Source organism: Pocillopora verrucosa, chromosome 2, assembly GCF_036669915.1.
Source record: "Pocillopora verrucosa isolate sample1 chromosome 2, ASM3666991v2, whole genome shotgun sequence".
Lineage (NCBI taxonomy): Eukaryota > Metazoa > Cnidaria > Anthozoa > Scleractinia > Pocilloporidae > Pocillopora > Pocillopora verrucosa.
In genome coordinates this window covers 10,556,011-10,576,146 of record NC_089313.1, presented here as the reverse complement: position 1 = coordinate 10,576,146, position 20,136 = coordinate 10,556,011, and the positions used below count along the sequence as shown (strand labels likewise).

General features: G+C 36.7%; 2 protein-coding genes across 2 annotated transcripts in view; both read right to left on the bottom strand.

The window, feature by feature from the left end:
• Positions 1–165: 165 nt before the first annotated feature.
• Positions 166–9,778, bottom strand: LOC131771299 (malate dehydrogenase, mitochondrial). The gene is made up of 14 exons (XM_059087075.1): positions 9,638–9,778; positions 9,377–9,497; positions 8,683–8,723; positions 8,485–8,575; positions 7,864–7,933; positions 7,208–7,247; positions 5,627–5,691; positions 4,932–4,992; positions 4,641–4,718; positions 3,689–3,787; positions 2,646–2,696; positions 2,433–2,534; positions 1,626–1,694; positions 166–388 (listed from the first exon to the last, which is right to left on the bottom strand). Exons 1-14 carry the CDS (start codon positions 9,707–9,709, stop codon positions 329–331), a joined length of 1,020 nt encoding a protein of 339 aa, XP_058943058.1. The 5' UTR covers positions 9,710–9,778; the 3' UTR covers positions 166–328.
• Positions 9,779–11,242: 1,464 nt separating this feature from the next.
• LOC131771282 (serine/threonine/tyrosine-interacting-like protein 1) overlaps positions 11,243–20,136 on the bottom strand; it is a 10,991-nt gene continuing 2,097 nt past the window's right edge. Inside the window, exons 6-10 of the mRNA XM_059087054.2 lie at positions 19,294–19,361; positions 17,265–17,410; positions 12,825–12,952; positions 12,244–12,359; positions 11,243–11,633 (exon numbers count right to left, since the gene is read on the bottom strand). Coding sequence (XP_058943037.2) covers positions 11,502–11,633; positions 12,244–12,359; positions 12,825–12,952; positions 17,265–17,410; positions 19,294–19,361 — 590 coding nt within the window. The 3' untranslated portion in view covers positions 11,243–11,501. The remainder of the gene's footprint in view (positions 11,634–12,243; positions 12,360–12,824; positions 12,953–17,264; positions 17,411–19,293; positions 19,362–20,136) is intronic.

Genomic DNA, 20,136 nt, shown 5'->3' with positions numbered 1-20,136 from the left:
ACCATCCTTGATCTATTCATGGTTTACAATTCCTTCTTTTACGGTTATCCACCCTAGCAAACTATTACTCAAAGGTTTCCCATGCTTACTGTCGCAAAAACGACTTCAAGTAGCGTAGTAGAGTTTATTTCAGCTTGTTAGCATAAAACATGAGGCAAAAACTACTTGTACTAAAACAACTGTTTTAATTCACTTATATCCAGAACAGTATCACACAGAGTTGGCACATTCTTCCTGCATGTTGGAAAATTGTTAGACACTATTAATGCAACAGGGAACGCGCAATACAATTTCCTGCCCAAACTCTTCGGTGCACCAAGAAGCGCAATCATTTTCCCAAAACGAATTCTTCGCCCTTCTTGATGTTCTTAGTCAGTTCGGGAATTACCTAGAACATATCATCGGAATCGTTAGGATTATTCAACGAACTCCACATTCAAGTGACAATAATTAGTCATAATAATAAATAAAGGAAGAGAAGACTTCCTTTCGTTATGGCGAGGTGCCGAGGAATTGTATCGCATATTCAATTTAAAACTTACCTTACCTTTAGCCAACTTTTTGCCTGGGCTTACCTTGCCAATATTTTGGTTTCTAGAAACCGTTCTTATATGTTTGTTTGTTTTATAAAAAAGGTGATAAGCCTAAGTAAGGTCAAGGACAAACCCAAACACGACTACCGATGACGATCATCGTGCGAGAATTAAGTCCTATTACAACGAACATGGACGCATCACTCAAAGGGTAAAAATAAATGTGTGGTCTTGCAGCACATAGCAAACCAAGGCTGACAAGACTCGCATAAGGATATCAAGATAATCTAACAGGTTTCAACGATTCCCAAATATTTAGCCAGAACATCCCTAATTTTAGTAGTTCTCAAACACTTCTAATTTTAGTACTTCACAACAGAAGCAACTTTCCGATATTCATCTTTGCCAAACACTTTCCCTCCACAGTCTCAATGGGCGCAGCAGCGCTAAAGACAAAACCAACGGCCGTAAAACAAAAACAGTTTTGTAATTTTGAGGTGGATAGAGGTTTTGTACTTTTTAAACATAAATGTCTTGAGCGCTCGTAACTTCCACACATTTTCATTTTTCCTCAAAGCAAATGGTACAAAAAAAGTGCCCAATCAAGAAGACTCAGAACCACAGGTACAGATTTCTTTTTTTTCTTTCTTTCTTTTTTTTTTTATTTTTTTTTTATTTTGCAGAATTATCGATCTTGATATGCTGACTGGAATGAAAAATGGAGGTCACAACTGGAGCTCGCTTTCAATTTGCAGGCTCCTAAGGTAAAATTAAGAATTATATTTGGACGCTGTTGTGCCGCCACGGAAAAACGATCAATACATTTTGAGAAGTTGTTAGGAACATTTCATACCGTAGGAAAACACGAAAAAGTAGTATCGTTTTTTTTAAGAAGCGGTGAACAAAAAGAAACTTAATGGCTCAACTGAAAAATAAATTCATAAAGAAAAATGTTTTATGAGCCACGAGATCTCAATGTTTGAGGCAACACAAGAGAAGCGAGAAACTGGCTGCTATTAAAACCTTACTGGCTATGAAGAGGATTACAAGCATGCTGTGCATAGAAGAAATGATTCAAAACGTGACACCAACCTCCTCAAGCTTTTTCTTCTCATAATCTGAAAGCTCTCCGATTCCTAAGTTATCCTTCACACCATTTGGCTAGATGGAACGGGAAGACAGATAATGTGTAGTGGAGATGATTGGAATGAAAAAAAGGAGAAATATTAGTGGGAGAAGAATTCGTTTGAAAGGAGGAAAGTTACTTTCTCCAAAGTAAGTTCAACCAACAATCATTTGAAGTGTAGAATAAACTATTGTCATCAGTTTTGATGACCTGTTATTGGTGTTTTGAAAGCAGTGCCAGAGCTGTCTTTTTTAAGGATAAACTTTCTCTGAAAAACCTTTTAACCTGGCGATGGCTTCAGGTCATTACCGAACAAAGGGCGCTTTCCAACCTGTGACATTGATATTTGACATATTTAGCTACGTCATAGGAGTAGTAAATGTTTTACACATTACTATTCTGAAACGGATGTTTTTACAAAGCTATGAAAACAAACTTCTGTATTTGGAAATGACACCAATAACTTTTGTTACACAGTCTCCAAGTAATTTTGAGATAAAGTAATCTTAGAAAGCCCCATTTACGCCGTTGTTTTCCTTGTTCCATACTCAGGACAAAAGTTTAAGACTTTCTTCTCCAAAGCCCGAAATTCCCCACCTTCCTCTCTCCATCAGGAAGTTAGGTGGCGGCCATTCTTTAAAAAGTGTGATAGTTTTGTAATCAGCTCAAACAAAGCCGTTAAAGAAGGACAAGACATTCCTTCGCCAATCATCTGAGGTTATATAATCACCTGAGAAAGTCTTACAATACATGACAAGCTAAACTGATCTTACCCCAAGCTCAACTGGTGAAGCAAAGTAGCCGGTGCCACAGATGTCTGACTTGATAAATGCACACTCCACTATCCCTGCTTTGCCGTTGAGTGCATCAAGAACCTAACAAATCATAATATGAGAATGAGTACTTCAAACTTGTAACTACACATATAAAAATCCATCTTTGCCAATTTTTGTCATAAATTCTCAAAAATTTAGTCTTGTACTTACAGATGCAGTAAACCTCGTTCCGGCATAAGCCATTGAAAGGGTAGCAGAACCCTAAAATAACAAACGCACATTTGATATGATAAACAAAAACAAAGGTAAATCTGTGAACGAAAGTGATCCTCACAGTAATGTGCACTACTTAGGCAGTGGTGAAAATAAGGCCTGAAAAAATTCAGGCCTGTACAGGATTTGAACCCATGACCTCTGCGCTGCACCGGTATCGCAGCTAAGTAGTGCACATTACTGCGAGGATCACTTTCGTTCACGTCTTTATCCGCAGTTCAAATATATGACTTTCATATATTCTTAACCGTTTAAAAGTAAATCTGGAAAACAGTAGAGGTCTTGGCATCACTTCTGATGAGTTCTGTTGATGCTACTGACAAAGGAGCACTATGGAAGCTCAACTACTGGACACCCTCACGATGCCAAAAAGGTGTCCTTTAACTGGATCTAGCTTTTTTTCTGAAACCATTCTCCTAAGCTACCGGTTAAGACTCGAATAAGGGATAGTTGTTTCTATATGGGAGTTGGCACAGCTAGTAACTGATAAACGATTCAAATACAAAATGCCACTGCATGAAATGGTTTTTGTGTTTCATTGCATTAAGCAACACTCTAATAATAGAGCTAAGTGCATTAGACTCTGATTAATGTTGCATTGACAGCAATGCAATTCCAGTCACAAGCAAGTGGTGCCTCAAAAATTACACATATAGCGTATGATGAAAAAGTATCATGACAGAGAGACATGTATGGCTCAGTGATAATAGTTAATTCACAATTACAAGCAGTGGTGAGTGGTGAGTGGTGAGTGGTGAGTGGTGAGTGGTAAGACAGAATTAAGACAAACTCAGAGACTAATCATATTCATTTCTCCAGGGTGTCAACTTACAAGCACTTAGAAAAAAGTCTTCTTAATTATAAACATAAGAGTATTTGCAGCAGTCTCACACTCATAGACAGCTTCCTGCTTACAAGGATGCCAATTATCAGCAGAGCTATAATAACATCTACCAAAGTAACAAGATTTAACCACTTACTGATCCAGCCTTAGCGTTCACCACTTCTGTGCCTGCATTTTGGATGCGGTCAGTAAGTTTCTCTGTTTCGTCATTAGTAAATGAAACTTTGGGCGTGGTCTTGAAGAAACAATAGATTTGACAATACATTAAGAAATCTGTACTCAACATTCTTCACGATTGTTGACTATTCTTCTTTCCTAAACTTTTAAAATTTTGGGGGCCACTGGATTTCAATTGGATTAAAAAAATTAAACTGAGGCAGAATTTTTTAGTCTGACAATCTGGCTTTGTTCTCAACTTACCCTCACTTCTTTATCATGTCCAATCTCAATTGACAACTTTTTATCAAAGTGGAGGTGGCTAGATGTGCATATTTGTGAGCCACTGACACTGAAGTGAATAGTTTTTTTATTATATACTAAAACAGTGAGATAATATAACACAAAAAGATAATTTAAACTCATTTATTCCTGCTACGAGAACAACATTTTCAGGTGCAAATTGGGCACAAGTTGCTTCAAGATGAATAGCACAGCATATTCTAAGTTTGAGTAGCCAATAAAAGGGCACCTTTGACGCCATCCACTGTTTTAATGTATACTAAAACTGTATATTTTGTAATCAAATCAACGGATGTTCTTTGGTTCAAACTTTAAATTCCCCTCTCACAGTAATGTATATTGATAAGTTGAACTACAGGAAAATACAATTTGAGCAACAAGGACCACCATGTCAACATATTCATTGATGTATGATAAATCTTTACATTTTAGGATGAGTACAAATACACAAAATTTCCCAGAAGTGAAATGATAGGCAGCTAGGAACCAGAAAGATTTAGCCCCTATATAAACATGAGAACTATTGTCACTGTAGAAGTTATATTACAGCAGTACTGTACACAATGTCACACCACTTCAGGATATCATAGGTCTTACAGATGGCCACCTTAATTGTTAAAAAAAATTACCTGTGATAAAAGAGGTAAGATTGTAACACCAGAATGGCCTCCTATCACAGGAACATTCACATCGCCAACGTCCACACTCTAGCAAAGAATGAACAAACACAATTCACCTACTAAGGTTCAGCAAAAGAGTCAGTTTCATTAACAAATTCAAATAGTACATTTCCAGAGGGTATAAATGACAGGTTCCAATTTTATACTCAACCACATGTAGCAGACTGGCCTAACAGCAAGAAGATCATTTTTAATAGTTGATACCACTAACCTCTACTGCAGGCATCATTGTTAATTTACCTTTGCCTCAGCTACAAATGTATTTGCTCTCACAATGTCCAGAGTGGTAACACCTAAAATTCTGAAAGATATTGGTCATAATGAAAAATAAAAGATTACAGCACCAGTTATACAAATTTGTACAGCCATTCTAAGAGTAAACTGAAGATTGTAGGCTAAAAATTACAAAACATTGTGAAACAATGCAATCCTAAGATGAGTATTTCCCAACTTGAGCTGAATTTTGGCTCATTGTCACTCTTGGCTTATAGAATGTTCAATGTCCTAGTGGGCCATAGTGAATGCCACTAGACACCCCTGGCACCTTCTTACCAATCACAGGACGATATAAACTAGTTAAAAATCTATCATAATTACAAAATTGCTAATACTGCACACTACATTTTACATATAAAGATTATCTAATGCGTCTCTTTTCAGGATTAACTTACATATTTAAATGGTGACTATGACTAACTAATATAATTATATACAAATACTAGCTCGGGCATTTAATAATGACAATCAGCTTTTAAACTAAATATGGCTGATTATTCTTGTAGGTGTGTTGCTGCTTTCACTTGTGAAAAAAAAATAGCATTTACATTCTTTCACAAACAAAGGACACAAAGTCAAGTTCCCAACTGGAGAGTTTTGTGAAAATACCCAGTTATGATTGTCTAATAACCACATAACTACAGTACAATTTCTCTCACCTTCCTGGGTCATAAACTCCAGCTTTCTTAAATACTTCACTTGCAATTGGGACAGTGGAGTTTACCTTAACATTTTTTGGAAAAGAAAAGAAAAACAGGACACATCACTAACAAATAATTTTTAAAGGCTATTTAACAATAATTTGAGTCATTGTTCAATATGGAAAATTGCCTTAGAAAAAAAAAATATGGAAAATTGCCTTAGAGATAAGGAACCTCTGAAATGGAATTTATCATGGTAAACAAACATCAACAAGTCACAAAAAACACCAAAAAATTAAGACAGAGAGAGTGAACATTAATGGAAAATCATTACCTTGGAAAAGTTATTGATGTCATTGTGACGTATTGTTAAATTTCACAAATAATTCAAATTCCTGAATTTTTCAAAGGCCTTCCTTTTTGGGCTTACATACTGAGGGACTACTCTTTATGCAGATTGTAGTGTAGAATTTCAGGGCAAATGTATTTCAACCTAGTTTGCTTTGTAATTTTCTTTGTTTAGGTAATGTGGAAATGCAGCCGGAACAAAGAGAAAAAAAAACAAATCTATGAATTCAAACGTTTTTGACCTGAAATTCATCAGCAACTACATTGTATATTAAATATTTGGAGGGGCCTCTCATTGGTGAAAACTTTTATATCAAAAATGGCTTACAACAAGGGGAGAATTTGTGTCAGAAAGTCTTCTGACTAATAACAATATTGCAGTTTGAACACAAATAGTCACTGAGGATAGAATATAGAGTAAACAGCAGCACAGCAACTAAAATACATAAGTATATACTAAAACAGCTGATAGCATTGACAGCATGCTCTGATCCGCTCTTCAAATTCCAAACATCCTTTGCTATTCACCTCCAGTGGGATTTGCGCAAGAAAAAAATCATATTTTGTGCTATATTTTTTCACATTTTTAGTAAACATTAACACAACTAAGCACCCCAGTCAAGGTGGCTAGTAAAATATATTTACCTCACCCCTTCTTGGTTTGGTAAATTTCTATCACTAACAGCTTCCAATTTGGTGAATAGTTGTTCACTACATGCAGCAGCCACAAAGTAGATACCAGGTACTTAAATATGAGCTTGTCTCATTTAGTTTCGGTACTGCATCAGTAGTTTAGTTTCTTTATTTCATAGACAGGAGTGTTTTACCAGGAACTAAAACACTCAAAGAATCAATATGACCACTACATCCCCAAACTGAGTGGCTTATTTTTCATATTTAATATGAGGGGTAATATTGAGGAAAGTCACAATTTCAGCCTTTTCTGACTTTGCTGAATAAATGCATGGTTTTCAACTTTTTAAACCAACTATACTAATTGTCCATGAAATAAAAAGAAAATTAAACATCAACTCAAAGATATTAATTTTACTCCCTCATAAAGTTCACATGTTCTAACCACTGTGTAATATCCTCTACATGTAATGGCAATTCTTTTTATAAACCCTAAGGAATTACCATGAGGCCTTTATTAGAGGGCTTCCATGTAGTGGAGCTTATCTTCAGAATTCTACAGAAATCTCTTTAACTTAATGATTCTAATTTCTAGTCACCATTTCTTATGATACTTACTGGATTAGAGATAATACAAATAATTGCCATGGGACAAAATCTATATCAAAGTAAACAAATCAAAAGCATAAGCATTAAATTTTGTCACCTGCTAAAAAACTCTTGAAAGTTTAAAAACATTGTATACTGTTACTTCCCCATGATTTGAATTCTTCTAGCTCAACCTCTGCACTAGCTCAAACCTAATCAATTTACCCAGGATTACCCTCATTTATTTCCACTGTAATTTTACCCTTGCTAACTTGAAGCAGTTTTTTTCTCTTTGGGTCATTTTCTACTTTATCTTATTATTCAAATGCCAAAAGTAAACTTACTTTGCATTTTTTGGCACTAAATTAAAATGTAACAGACTAGTCAGCTTTCATTGATGGTAGATGCATCATATTTATGATACACTTTGCTAATTACTGGTACTACCTTTCATCAAATATGTTTCATTTTCTCTCTACTTCCCTACACTGTGATTGACTTTGCCTAACTAAAATGTACTTTTTCAAGAAAGGAAAAACAGTTACCAACATTTTTCCCAATTTACAGTAATTTTTTTCTAGTTCTTTAAGACTCAAACTCTCACTAACTTGACCTTTCTCAATTCTCCAGAAGGTTAAAGTTCTTGCAAGTCTACTACAAAAGTAAGAAGTGCAAATTTTCCTTACTTGGCACAAGCCTCAGCGAGAGTCTGTACAATGGAAGCATTTGTATTGAAAAGGTCATCACGAGTCATTCCTACCCAGGACATAAACAAAATTTATGAATAAGCAAACTCTGTCAGAGGGTAGGGAGAGTCAAGACTGATCAGAAGCCAAGTGGCTCGTCCTGCTTGAGCTTAACTACTTCACCTGATAGATACACCCCTTCTTCCCCCATATTTCCCAAGCATCTCCTTGGAGTTTGACCCATGACAGATTCCACTGGGAAACTGGGACTGTTCATAGAAAACATGGCAAACAGTTTTCTCCCACATGTCCCATTCCTACTGATGACAATATTAGCATTTGGGTTACTGCATGCAAGTATCTCTATGGACACTAGCAAGCTTCTAATCTAGGCATCCCTCTCAATAAGCTGTTGGTAACAATTTGAATATACAGTGATGGGCTGAAATGTCATATACACTAATAACAGATAATATGCTTTAACACGAAAATAAAAATGAAAGTTTCTGCTTATTGGCACACTTGTGATTAAAATGAACTTCAATTTAGGGCCTTTGGCCCTTGATTAGTAACACATTAAACATAAGTAAAACAAACAAAGGTTAGACTGAAACTCTTTACCTGGCTTTCTAGGGACTCCTGCAGGGATAACAACAGCTGCACAGCCTTCCAAGGCAGCCTGTAGATCATCTGGACCCTGATGACTGGTTACCTTTAAATAAAAACATTAAGAGAAGGGCTTTTAACATTCACTGACAACATCAAATAAGTTCAGTGTTGTTGTTGCTGCTCGGTGAAAGAGAACTGGTTCACACTTACTTTTGCAGGGGTATTAATGTGACTAATGTCTGCTACAACACCTTAAATGAACAAAGACAAAAATGTACAAAGTTAACACTAATAAATGTTATCTGGCCTAATGTTCATGATTTTTCCATGCAACTCTCTTTACGTGGACTGAATGTTGCAAATAAAAAAATGGTATACAACAGAGTTTACTTTCCAGCTGATTGCATCATAAGCACATAATGGACCCTGATTGTGTACAATATCATAATGCACTACGAGCTGGCTTAATAGCATTTGGCTGACTGGAACTTTGGCTCATAGAAAGTGCTCTTTGAAATTCGCTACCAAGTTACTGCTTGGGGTTTTCAAGAAGGACTGCTGAAATGGTGACAACTGGTAAAACTTGCAGTGTAAAGGAATGTTGCTAAGTCTCCACTGCTGGAAAATGTTGCCAGATGAAAAAGGGGCAATCAGGGTTAATTTTGGCCCATGGCTGTCCAGTAGAGCATGACTGTAGAAGGCACCAAGCCCGTTCCTTGAGGTGGCATCTTTGAGTCACCTCACTTGCAATTTCCGCGGGCAGCTTCACTTCTTTGTAGTTCTATCAATATTCATATCTACACGTGTATAACTGATGATGACCGAGAATCTTGATGTACTTTTGACTAACTAATTAACTATTTCTTGCTTATTAATTACATCGTCACACTTCAATATAACTTACCTGGTGTGTTTACAATATCGTACAAAGCCAAATGGCTTATAGCCGGATGCTGTTTCATCAACAGTGACATAGGCTGGCCAATCCCTCCAGCAGCACCAAGAACAGCTACCTTTTGCTGGTGCTACAAATCAAAGACGAGTTTTAAACGAGACAGATTTCCCCTTGAGGAGAGACCTTAAGAGCTCATGGGAGGAACACACAAACTTCATGTAGGACTTGTACTATTTCTGATCGTAAACAACGCTTAAGTGAACTAGTTACCTGAGCAGCCACAGAAAAGTTTCTTATGGCCTTCCTGGCTCCTTTCATACGAAGTGCTGTTCTCGAGAACATCGTGAAGTGGTCACAGAATTGTGTTAACCTTCCCCGGCTCTATTCGTCGTATCCTGAGGAGCACGGAGGCGAGAATAATTTTGCGCATGCCCTCGGTTGCAAGCCCCTCACAAATTCAAAAGAATGCCACAGGCATCCCATAACTTTGTCACACTCTCGTGCGGCAGTAGTTTTCGCCCGACACAAAACGTTTGAGTCGCAACCACCGTTTATTGATCAGCAAGCTGGAGTCTTACGGAGTAGAGCTACTATGTACATCATGAATGCGTATTGAGCATGAAATTCCTTGTCTAAAAGTTTCGGAGTCCCGCAAAGGTCTTCCAATTAATCTTGACTAACGTCCAATTCTAGAGTCTACTCGTGACACACTTGTGCATTGTCAGCTAGGAATCATTAGGGAATAGGTAACTCTATAACCTACGGACTAGCTTTCGGTTTGAGTCACTGGCTATTGGCAAACAGTTTCAACATTCATACGCAAGGCGGGATGTTTCTGAAGCTGACGTTTCGAGCGTCAGCTCTTTGTCATAGCGAATATAGGTGTGTTGTGTGGTATACACACAGAGATGGAGGCTACACTCTGTGTGGGGACATTCTAACGTGAAGAACACTCACCACTGATCACTTTGCAACTTTGGGGTATATTTAAGAGTAAACTTTGCTGTTGTAAGACCCACAAGTTTGCAAAGCTCCCTCAAGGAAAAAAATTCAAGTGATGATAAACGTGAAGAGGAAAGAAAAACCTTACATCCAATTAAAAAAAAAAAATTCTAAAAACGCGCTTTAGCGAGTAAAAAGTATATACCAGAGAGGATGTAAAGAAGTTGATGAACTCGTAAAGGGGGATGGGTTTGGGCAACGAAAAAAAAATATTATTTCTTCCTCCACTCTTCACTGGCTTTTCAGCTCCACACTTGCCTCTATCTTACCAATCCATTTGGCGGATACGATGATCGATTAGCACTTGAACGCCAAAAGAATGACTACTACGCAAGCCAAACCACCTAAAAATGGTTCAGGGGAACTTTCTAAATCTAATTTGAAGAGCATCTTATAACCAACGTGCGTTCATCGAATAGCTGAAGGGTAAGCGAGGAAGCGTTTTCGTTAATTTCTTCGATCAATCACAAGTCAAGAAGGAACAATTAAAGTACGAAAAATATTTGGTTAAGTTTGGCTTGCCTTATCAACCATCAACACATTATGTTTAGTGTTGGAACGTCATTTGGAGTGTCTGTTTTACACATTCTTATGATATCACAAGTTTGGGCCACGCTCATCGTAATGTTTTCACTGATGTGGAAACCGTAACACGTTCCAAAAGTATGAGCCACTTAGCTTGTGTGCAGATGACACCTTTTGGACAGTGAGGCATTGCAAGATTTGTCCGCTCAGCAAGAGTGAAAATGTAGTGTAAAAACACTCTCAAAACAAAAGTGTGACAAAATGGCTTGTCGGAGACTGGGCCCGGACGTCGTGCATGTCGCTTTTGAGGAAGTCTTTTCTCCTTAGAAAGGAAAAGGTGTGACGGAATAAATAAACAGTTGTATTTATTGAAAGAAAAGCCTGTGATTGTGACTTTGGGATACTAAACTTCTATTGCCACGGAGGCATTCCCGAAAAGCTTAGACCTTCGCTAGAGGTCAGTACATTTGGGTGAACGATACCAGCCAATGAAACAAATAAAAATCGCACTGCAAACATTACAAACTGTCAAGACCATAAGCACCAAAGGGATAAAAGATTCAAACGGTCTGACAGTTTTTTCTCTTCGGTTTTTTTTTTTTTTTGACTAATATTCGGGTTCAGTAACGTCTGTGACTTTAGAACCAAACATCTTTTCTTCCCAACGGGACAGCTGTTCAATAAATCCTCGCGTTGGCTGCATATTTTCTCTGCATTTCTTCAGATGGTTGTAAGCATCCTAAAGGTAAAAATTAGAGTACATTTTTAGCTTGCTGATTACGTGAACAATAAATATAGTTCACCAAATTGGTGCACCTAACTCTGACAATGATGGCTTGTCATAGAAATAGCCTAATTTTTTTGTAAACTTATCTTGAACGCGTGGATTTCTACACGATATATATTGCAGCACTCAACTGCTTGTTATACACGGTCCAATGCTTCTGTTCGTGAGCGTATATAGACCTCTTTCATAATGGCAAGCATGATTAATTTTTTTTCAGTTTTTAGTGCACGCGGATTTGGCTTCCTGCCCTAAATGGGGCAGCTGACCGTTAATCTCCAGGTCGTTGAAAACTAACCCGAGACAAACCCTTTCTCGTCCCTGTCTCGCCCAAGCATCTTCACCATCCAACTCCTTCTTACCCATGGCTACTTCCGTGACTAGAGGAAAAACAGACTGCCTCCAGTCTAACCCTTTTTACGAAATACTGCAGACGAATGATGAACAATTGCGCTCATTTTTGCTTGTGTCTCCTTGTCACACCGCCCCTTTGAATGCGATCTCAGGTAACCTTAATGATACCTAATGACATGATAGCTGTGTTCTGTGTTCCTTCACTACTCACCTTTAAGGAAACTTTTTTATTCCACATGTAATAGGCTATTGCTACCGTGGCACTTCGACTTATGCCTAGGGTTGAAGTTAGTAGAACAGTTCTTCCGTCTTTGTTGTCATGGTCATCTAAACAAAATAACAAGATAAGGAGTACGTCCCTTATAGGGGGATAAGCATTGCCGCCGTATTCTACAAATTGGAATTACCCTTGAACTTTTGCAATGAATATGACATCCCGTTCTAGAGGTAAAAGTTATAGTGCAACTGTTTCAAATTTGCTGTTTGTGAAATGGCTTATTTCTTATTTCCTTGCTGTAACCGCAGCTGTTATTTCTAATGATATGTGCCATAACATTCCCGTTTTACTCCGTGATCATGTAGCGCTGAATAGCTATCTAACCCGTTCTACGAGACGTTCCTTGTCTCAAAATCACAATCCGCTGGGAGACACATAGCCAGACGGATATTTTACTGATACCCATAAGGGGATTGCGTATCCGGCAAGTTCAAAGCTGTGTTAAGTTACTTCCGACCATAAGTCAGTAACATGCTGTAAGAAATACTGTATTACATCCTATCTCAAGTTCTTACCAATGAAACTCACGACGTCTGTCAATTGAGAATAAATATCGTCTGTGCCACTGTCATTAACTGGTAAAGTAAGAATATGTTTGATCCTCTTCTCATCTTTGCCAAGTGTTGTTCTTTCAGGATCAAAACTACAGCCAAGAATGCCAGAAAAGAACAACAAAACAGATAAAGAAAACCGCAAATGTCAATTCTCAAAACTGCACCAAAAACAATTCGAATTTTGCCAACGATTTTTTTAATCTCAAGTTGAAACTTTGTTATGAAGGGCTTAAGGTAACGCTAAGTAATAGATGACCCACATCCCTTGATAATATTCATTGTCACTGTAGTGTCATTGAAATAAGATTTCTCATCAAGGTTGTTTTAGTGCTATTTCATGAAATCAGAAACTGAGCGAAAGTTATAGTAAGAATGGACTGTGACAATGACTTCCGCTATGGGGTGGGGTTGGGAAATATGCTACTTTAAGGAGAGAGGAGTAATTCTCGATAAAACATTGAATTAAGACAAATTTTCAAGACTGTATTTAAAGAGTAGCTTACTAATAAACTCTTGAATGGAGATGGCCAGGAAATTTGACTTGCTTGAATAAATGTAATGGCGTATGAATAAGGTGGTGTAGTTCAGTGAGTTTTCGAATTATTGTTGTGTTGTAAGAGCTTGCAGTAGTACCGAACAAGGTCTCCCCAATGGTAGGAGAGTTTTGGCAAGAATTCACGTGGTTGAACAAGTTCAGTACCTTTTGGGTAAACAGTTTAATAAACTTACATGCGATAAAAGAGTGCTCAATTGAATATTTATTTCCGAAGTTTAAATACTCATTATCCGCTTTAATACCAAATCTGAACAGTTCTTTCTTAATTTCTATCGTTCTATGAGTGAACTTAAATTGAAAATCTTTCAGTTTAGTTTCCTAACAAACGTTTTTTTATTGATTTAAAGATCTTAGTCCATTTGTGTTTCTTCAACGAGAGTTTCCACTCCCACGTTTAGGGCCCGTTTGTTCCTCGGAGTGAGTCTTGTCGTTAAGCAAATAAAAGAAGTCCCTTGAATTAGCCTTGCAGAGGTTAATTTAGATCGATTCGTTCAGGGAAAAGATATTATCATCTCGGGTAAAGAATGATTTGTTGATGGTTTCGGAGCATCATTTAATACAAGCAGATACTCCTGCTTCTATGAAATGATGTTCAGTGATTTCTGCCAGATTCCCTTTCACTTAACCTGCAGATCGAGCGGAACTGAGCCTTTCATACTTTTCAAGGCGGAGGTACAAAACTTAAACAGTAGCAAGTTTTTTAATTGAATTAGCGATTGGGTGAAATTCAAACGATCTGTGACAGAACCAAGGCAAAGACAGTGTTTAGAGCTGCCAACAAACGGGTCTGGTGGTCCTCGTCGGTCAAAACTATTTTTAGTTGTCGTTACAGAAAGATATATTTCACCCATAATAAAACCGAATACCGAATCCCTATTGAATGTAGTTTATCATCTTACCCAGGATCCCAAATTTATTTATAATTCTGATGAATGCTTCAAATAAGGTCTGCTAATGATGATGCTTATGAATATCTTGAAAATTGTATTGCAATAGAGGCCAGCGTCGTTCAATTTTGGTGAATACTTTCCAATTAGGTTAAATGATAAGTCTTTGAATTACCACGATCATTTTTTCCCAACTCTAGCATTACATTTACATATATTTTGATTCCTATCATGCTCAATGAACATTCGTGTCCAAGCAGGAAGTGGCATCGGCAAGGGCTCTCAGTTCTAAAACGTCACGCCCAAACACATCCGTCAAAAATACTCTACCTTAATTAGAAAGAGCGCTGTAATTTGTTTCCAAGCTCGCCTCTGTCTATGAGTTTTTGTCCTCTTGCCTTTTTTACTTGGTTGCCACAACACATCCGTCAAAAGTACTCTCTCTTAATTAGAAAGAGCGCTGCAATTTGTTTGTAAGCTCGCTTGTGTCGGTGAGTTTTTGTCCTCTTGCCTTTTTTTTCTGCGTTGCATTAAAATTGAAGCCGTGATCATTAGACGAACAAAAACGCCAGATAACGCCCCGTCAATTTACTTAATTTGAAGTAATATATCAAACACGAGGAAGAATGTTTCATCCGATATCTAAACACCGAGAAGTGGTTGAAAAAACGAGGTGCAGCCTAGTTTTTTTTAACCAACTTCAAAGTGTTTGGATATCGGACGAAACACCCTTTCGAATGTTTGATATAGCTTCCCAAACCATTGATAATTCTTGGAGAAAATCAAAGCAAAAGTTCACCAAATTTTATGATGATTAATATCACATATCCAAACCTCCTTAACGGTTGTAATTCCTTTGTTTTCTCAGCATGAATTATTAATGAGTTTGAGGATAATGAATGACAAATTATAGAAACTCCGGGCCTGTTATTTTTCTCTGACTTCGATGAATAAAGTTATCGAAATTCTTAATAAACTGTGTGTCTTCTCAAAACAATTTTCTCGGACCTGAAAAAGTAACTCATTACCTGCTGAAAGTCACACTCTGCCCATGATACTTGGATGATACCCTGAAATTCGTTTTTAACTAAGAACAGCGAAACTACGCCGAAGAAAAAAATAACAAAACATCCTGATTCTTTCTCTGTATTTTTCCCAGTCTTTTATGCGAAAAAATTGGTTAATTAGCATGAAAAATAACGGCCTTATAACCCATTGATGTTGTGTGTTACCTCTACTGAAATGAGAACAGTGTAAGTTAGTTACAGAAAGATACTCGCGCTTCATCATTACTGAGAACAGCGTTAATAAACGTTTAAAGCAGAGCAATTTAACCAGATTCAAGAAGAAAGCTGGGGCGTTCTTGTTGTAACTATAAATTCGAAAAATCTAGACCATTAGTTAAATTTGGATTCTTTTTGGAATTTTTTTAACTTGTGTTAAATGACTTGTCAAGCTTTTTTAACATTGTGTACAGTCTGCAAAGCAAGTCGAGAATAATGACGGAAAACGGAGAGAGCAAACGATATCATCTTGAAAACTGTATTGTAATGGAGGAGAGCTAACGATATTATGAAAAACATAGACATACAGAACTTTGCTATCCATTTAGACGTGTCACTGAATGAAGTTAATGGTTGGCCTTTTAAAAATTGCAATTTGAAGGATTTTTCTAAAGTGTTAAGGGTGATGAGTGAGATATAACTTAATATCTTCCCCAGAGTCTGCTCTACTTACACTGAATGTCGAGCTATCAGACGAAACCACAAAAGTATCTTGATAACAATATTTTCGTCATCAAAACGAAAATGTTACTGCATCGATTCGTTCCTCAGTCTTGACCTCATGAAGGAAAACCTCGAGAGATAAGTGGCCACTTGAAATCGTACCAAGATTTTAAAATCATACACATCAATTTTTTCTTCTCATGATAGTCTAAACGAGCCTTCATTTTTCGCCAGAGAAGTAGGAAACTGAAGAAAAATATACCTATCTCTTTATTAGCTTGAACAGCTGGAACTGTTTATATGAAAAATTAGAGGTGGACCATTTTGGAGGCGTATCCTATTTTCCTATCACTTCATACCCCCTGAGTGGTTTGACGCTCTCTCTTGATGGAAGTCAAGGATGCATCAAAGCATGACTTAAATGACCAGTTCACAAAGGAAATGATTCCTTGATAACATGATCTGTAGTAAGGTAACAAACAACAAAATAACGGGGTCTACTGGTGAGATGTGAGACGTTAAATCACACTGATATATTAAGAAGCTTTTGAATTGGTGATGATTCATTGAGATCTCGAGTGAAATTTTGGTAATTAAGAGGACATAGTATTGAGTGGCTTTCTTTTAACGAGACAAGTGTCAAATTTTGCTCCTTTTCTCTTCATCACAGAATTTGACAGGATGCTGAGCTTCAAGCTACTCTGCTATATCAATGTTCTACAGATTTTGCTCATGAAAGCTTACAGTTGGTATTTTTTGTTCACATTATTTACATTTGTAGTTTGGTTGGCTTGATAGGATTATTCAAACTAAAAGATATTCTCTGAAAACTGTTTTATCATTCAATGAACAAAAGTCATTTACATGTCACTGTTTTACTTTGCAGCCATCAGAAAGGTCACGAGCATGTACACTGTATTTCTACAAACGTAAAACATACGTTACATGGAACAATCCAGTCCATTTTAAGCACCTTTAAACAAACCAATCAAAATGATGAGGTGCCTAGCCCGCCCTATGTAAGTTAAAAAAAAACCTCATAAATTTATAAGTAATAAATCATTTGGAGACTAAGCTAATTCCTCTTACTGTACATAGCTTTGGGATAATAATGCAGAGTTGATGAAAATAGTGAGAGATTATTCTAAATCTGAATCACTTGTACAGCTCTCATTTAAAACCACATTAATTTTATGCTTGTCGTGGGCCATTGCATCATATGTATACTTACATTGTATCAGTTTCTTTTGCCACAATCACATTTGCCTTCACTTTGAGATCCTTGATAATTTTTTTGTCTTGGGATTGTTGGAATGTTGATAGATATAAAAAGCCTGGTATAACCTCCACTGGATATGTATCAATCACATCCAGTTCCTAAAAATAGTACAGAATACAGTGTTAGCAAGAAACTTAAGTTTCTTTATCCTCAATCTAATATACCTGTTAAAATTTTTAATAATCCTTCCCACAAACTTTCCACAAACTTTCCACAAACTTTCCTACCCACATGCTCTTGATCTACAGTTCCATCATTACTTTCTAGAAAACCCAAAGTAACAATTATAATAATGATTGCGTAGTCTGATCATCCAAATGATATCAGTCCTAAAAAGGATTTTTGGCGAAAGTGCCTAATGAGTCCCAACAAACTGAGTAGTGTGCATAGGCAGCTGTTTGCAAAGTGATTAGAGATGAAGCGTGCAAGTGAAGTAAACTGCCTATAATGAAATTATGGGGGATTTCTATTTCCCCTCTCAAACCCCTTATGCCTTTGCTTTCCACTTTCTGTCCATGACAATGTGGCTTACACTTTAAAGCTCACACAAAACCAGCGGCTATACAAGCCGCTACTCCCTGTGTGTCTTGTTCAATTTGTTGAAATGACGACTATTAACTTAAGTTACTCAGTTTAAGCTTTAATCCATAAGGAACATTGGATCACTAGCGAATGATCAAGGCCAAAATCAATATGTGACATGTAAATTTTAAAGAAAAGTGAGCATGATTCATGACTTAATGAACCAGCATGAGTCCTGATTTGCCTCCCAAAGTATATGTTACCCATGAATTTTTTCTTTCATTTAGTGAAAACCTCAATATTTTCTTGAAACCTTATACACAAGAGGAGTGATTGAAGTTTTCCCTCTTAAATTCTTGACACCTGAAATGGTGTTTAAAGCATACCTGATGAGTGAATTTTTCTAAATATGTGCATGACTGGGATCAGGACTCCCCTTTGCTATCCACATATGTAAAGAGAAAAGTACTTGACTCTATTCTTCTGAAAACATTTGACACTTCTGGTTTAAATTCTCCACCCAGCCAGGCAAAGTTCAAATTCCCCAACCCCCTACACAGATGCAGTCAAATGCCTGTGAGTTACCAAGGCGGCAGGGGGGGGGGGAGCAGATATTGAAGTTTCTACTTGATCAGCACATAATGTCATGAATGAATGCTCTGTGAGGTGCCAATTCTGTTTAGAGAAGTCTGTTCTAAGTAAGTAAACCAGCTTTCCATGGTCAGTTCCTAGGAGTAGCTTGTTGCTTTGTGTTTAATCCAAACTTTTTAGTAGGTTAGTATTTGCTAAATTGAATAAAGGTGTTGTTGTAGTTGTCCTTGGAAAGTGACAGACAGGGCACTTCTACTATGCATAAACTCTCCTAATGCTGTGATACACTTGTCTATGAGTTCCAGTTTTCTATAATGTTAGGTTACCAAATGACTATATAAAGTAAAGAAGTACTAGATATATGTAGCATTTTAGCAGTGACCCATCATCTACTATTTTGTAGATCAAACTGTAACTTACAAAGCTGGAGAAAAACTCCTCAGGGCAACAACAAGAAGCAACAGCAACTTCAACTCACATCTAACACTTATGGACAGAAATCTGTTTTGTTGATTGCAAATACCAATTGACCCCAAACTTTAAGTACTGATTATGTAAATTGTTAACATGTGAAGAGTTTATTGTGATCACCTTTCATCACATAATGTTATGTAAGTAGCAGTATAAATATATATTTACTTAAACACAATAGAATCAAACCTAGGTCAGTGAGGTGGGAGCCCAGAATTTTCATCAGTTTGTACTACACCTTCACTGTCTCAGGATCAATAATTGATACACACACACAACCCCATTGAACTGCATAAGTATATTCTGATGTAAGAATTTAAGAGGGGTACTTCTTCTAGCCAAGGTAGATGGAAGAAATTGTTTCTTAAGTGGCTGTAAAGTCATTAATCAAACTTACCCTTGCCATGTATATGATCTTCTGTGTTCGTAAGAATGGGTACAGTGCTGAAAAGTCTTCATATCCACCTAAAGAAAATGTATGAAATAATTAAAGATTTGTGGAAATGTTTGAAATCAGATTTTAATCAGTGTTTTATCATAATGATATTTGTCCTTACTGATAGCCTTTGAACAATTATACATGTGTAACACAGTATCTTGAATTTTTATAAAAGATGAAGAAGACTTTAAAATGAAGTAAATGGTACTCTGGCAATCACACTTTTTTGAGAAAATATTCTTTACTCAGAAATGAATAATACATATTGTTATGTGAATAACAACATAAGTAAAATTATAACTAATTATACACGAACATAACAGATATCAGTGACAATTAAAACCATTATTCATATCCACCTATTCGATGGTTTAACATATAATTAGCACAGATAGTTTGAAAGTTTCATGGTATTTTCCAAGCCCTGAAGAGGCAAGAGAAAAATAAGGGCAATGAGTGAAACATTGTGAAGTATTATACCTTAAACCATCAGATAAGGGATTTTTTCTTTCAATTTTTAGTGTTTTTAATTAATTAAAGTTTGCAAAATACATCCTACAGCCCTATTTGAGCATCAAATCAATTGCACGAGGAATATGCAAAAGACAAAAAAAACACAAGTGAAACCATTAAAGTGTTCATTGTGACCACTTTCATTTCCTAAAAAAATAAAAAAAAAATCAAAGTTTGGATTGATCAGTGCTGCCATCTTGTTGCTCTATATTTCTTCTGTGTACTACAATGAAATACTGTAGCATATTTTTATGCATTGCTATGACTTTATTTGATAAAATGACATAA